This window comes from Sesamum indicum, linkage group LG3 (assembly GCF_000512975.1).
Source record: "Sesamum indicum cultivar Zhongzhi No. 13 linkage group LG3, S_indicum_v1.0, whole genome shotgun sequence".
NCBI classification, from domain to species: Eukaryota; Viridiplantae; Streptophyta; class Magnoliopsida; order Lamiales; family Pedaliaceae; genus Sesamum; species Sesamum indicum.
This window is the reverse complement of record NC_026147.1, coordinates 4,448,645-4,451,956: the sequence shown is the minus strand read 5'-3', so window position 1 is coordinate 4,451,956 and position 3,312 is coordinate 4,448,645. Positions and strand designations below refer to the sequence as shown.

General features: G+C 37.1%; 1 protein-coding gene across 1 annotated transcript; it reads right to left on the bottom strand.

Annotated features, from left to right (window-relative positions):
• LOC105157425 (putative late blight resistance protein homolog R1B-17) lies at window positions 520–2,580 on the bottom strand. The gene is made up of 2 exons (XM_011073835.1): window positions 2,376–2,580; window positions 520–2,138 (listed from the first exon to the last, which is right to left on the bottom strand). The coding sequence occupies exons 1-2, from the start codon at window positions 2,578–2,580 to the stop codon at window positions 520–522; spliced, it is 1,824 nt and encodes a 607-aa protein (XP_011072137.1).

Genomic DNA, 3,312 nt, shown 5'->3' with positions numbered 1-3,312 from the left:
CATTCCAAAACTCGGCCCAAATTTCAATAATGAAATATTTTATATTTTGAACTGACTAAAATTATCTTATGTACACTTATCGAGATAACATAAATAGAATCATTATTGATAATATTTGATGATGTCTATGATTGTATGCATGGTGTTATATATACTGTTATGGATCAAATCGCATATATCCATTTGACATTTCCTTTTTTCAACCAAAAATAAATTCGATAATAAAATATAAAATGAAATAATTAATACAATAACAGTATTATTTTTTTTTTACACTCAATTCACCAGACACGAGCTGACGACATTAAAGACAAACATGAGACGTCCCATAAGATTAATTGAGGTGCTGTGGGACAATATGATACCTTTCTCTATCTATATAAAGTTGAAGAATCTCATTTCCATAGCTATGTTGTTCCTCCACTATTTGCTTTGCCAAATCGATGACAGAATCGAGACAATCATCGAAATAAATGGAATGGAGTGTGGGTATATCTCCAAGAATTGCAGGGATCTCCGTCAACTCCAGCATGTCATATAGAAAGAGGATCTAGGAAAGTAGATATTTTCTGCCCTCCACCGCTTCAGGTGATAATTGTTCGAAATTTTCAAGAATTTGAGTCGAGGAAAGTCGCCTTCAACTTGATTCCACTCCTGCTCCTCAACGTAATTAGATTCCAATACAAGCTTTTCAAGATTAGGCAATAAGGAACCAACTCTCATCATCTTTTCCCAAGGAATACTCCAACCTTCCAAGCGCAACTTCTTAAGTGAAGTCGGGAAGGTGAGATTCTCTAGCGGAAGAAACTCAGCTTCGATAGAAAGTGATTCGAGTTTTTGTAGACGGACAAGATTGTAGAGACAATAATACGTCCATTCTATTTTGCTCTTTTCATCATAGTAAATACGTAGTTTCTTCAGATTTGGTATTCTTCTCAGGACCTCCTCTGTACACCTGAAATTTCTCATACCAGAAAGCGTATGTAGGTTTTCCATAATAACGAAATCTTGAGTAGCCGCTTCCTTAGGCAAAACAAAATGAGTTGAACCAAGAAAATGCCTAAGCTGAGGCATATCCCACATTACATTGAGAAGGTGAAGAGAGAAAAGTTTAAAAATCTCTTGATTCCAGAGTAAAGCTATTGTAGATGGAGACGAAAAATCGTATTCACTCGTATTCATCATTTCAAGATACCGCAAGCTAGTAGGGTGTAGAGTTTCTCGTTCAGCAGAATGCCCCAACTTTCTCACTAATCTTGCCCGCACCAGTCTCGCTTTATTAAGACTCCGATGCTTATTTCTACAGGTGTTACAGACCAAAACACTTTTAAGAGATGTCAGTTGCGAGGCATCATGCACTTCATTCAGATCTATCCTTTGGAGTGAACTCCCAAAGCGACATATGAAGCATTTGTCCCCCTTCACACCGCTAGCACCAATACATTGCACTTTTGGGGCATAAATGAAATGTTCTTTTTCATATTCTCTCAAACATAAATCTCTCAAAAGATCATGGATTCCACATTTTTTTAATCTCCCATCAAACCCAAATTCAAGACTTAAAAATAGATTTCTATTAATAAGGTCTTTTAAGTATTTCTCAGCTACCTCTTCCAAGCTTTTACCACTTATTGGTTTTAGAAATCCTTCAGCAATCCATAATCTAGTTAGTTTGGAAACACGAATTTCAGAATCTTCAGGAAAAACACTCATATAGAGAAAACATGGTTTCAGATGAACGGGCAAATTGTTATAGCTCAAAGACAATATCTTTAGACATCCGTCGTAATCTTTTGAATTACGAAAAGTGCTTACATTTTTTGCAACAGACTCCCAATATTCCAGTTTCATGTTGGAGTTTGCGAGCAGCCCGCCGAGTACAACAATAGTTAGTGGAAGTCCATTGCAACTCATTGCAATGTTCTTACCAATTTCTTCCAATTTCGGATATGGACAATCTTTTTGTGCAAAGGTTTCCTGACAAAACAAATTCCAACTTTTTTCCTCATTTAGAAAATCTAATGAATAAGATTCTTGAGAGCCTAAAGAAATCGCCAAGCCTGAGTCCCTAGTAGTTAGCATAACTCGACTTCCTTTTCCGTTATTTGGAAAGAACAACTTTAAATCATTCCAAGCCTCTACACTCCATACATCATCCATAACTATCAAATATCTTTCCCCGAATAAACTTTGGTACAATCGTTGTCCTAATTAGGCCGAAGTTTGACTACTCTCTTGCTTTTTTCCATTATGAAGAAGGGATGAAAGAATTTCCCGTACACTATATTCTTGAGATATTGTAAGCCAAATTCGTTTAGAAAAGTAGTGCACATTATATGGATGATCAAAAACATTTTGAGCTAAAGTAGTCTTACCAATGCCTCCCATTCCTACAATAGAGAGGATATGGAGATCAGGTTCACCTCTGGTAAGCTTATCCACGATTCGATCCAAGTGTTGGTCAAATCCCACCACTGTAGTCTTCTTGCCACTGGAAGGAAGCACTTTTGGTGATTTGACAGGAACAGACACTATGCACTGCTCTTCTTGGGCGTCGACTGCCCATTCTTCTTTCACCATCTTCGTCAACTCTGTTGTGAGGGAATCCAACTTTCCAGTGACTTTGTCTATATCTTGAGAGAAAGATGAGAGGGCTGCCATACAATGACAGATCTAAACCGAAGCTGATCCACTACATGGCGGTCAACAACTTCTTCTGCTTCTGCAGCAGCATCAGCAATTTGCCTCCCCACAACTCCAATTTCTTCACTTATTCTTTGGGAATGAGCTTCGAGAAAGTCTAGCAAGAACTGAACAGTTTGTTGCAGGCTCTGAATTCGATTTGTGTCGACATGAAGCCGACGGAGACGAGCAGGAAGCTGGAGATTGTCAAGGACATGTGAGAGGGAACGCAAAGTTGCATAAGCTGCTACTGCCATCTCTCTGATCAAGAATTGCTGCTCTAATTTGATTTGCTGCTCCTTAAATCGGAATCCGGGTAGGTGGGCTGGATCAAGAATTGAAAATTAATTAGTCGTCTTTGGTCAGTTACTACACATTAATGCAATGTAAGTAAATTTATTTAATATTCAACACAGCTTAAGAATAATATTAGCTTAATCACATAATTTAATGTAGTAAGAATTTGATTAGTTGTGTGTGAATCTTTTGACTTTCTCTTTCACACTTTACCTAACCAATATCTATAAATTTCAAAGGAACTCCCCATATATATATATACACACAAATTATAATTAGTTGACGACTAATTAATTTAAAAGCTTAATTTGGAACATGGAATTCTATTTTCGC

Excerpts from the sequence above, each read along its gene's own strand:
- LOC105157425 (XM_011073835.1), bottom strand. The coding sequence starts at position 2,580 with ATGGTGAAAGAAGAATGGGCAGTCGACGCCCAAGAAGAGCAGTGCATA. Across the intron at positions 2,139-2,375 it reads TGTAGGAATGGGAGGCATTG|AGGCTTGGAATGATTTAAAG; the intron begins GTAAGACTACTT and ends TATGGAGTGTAG.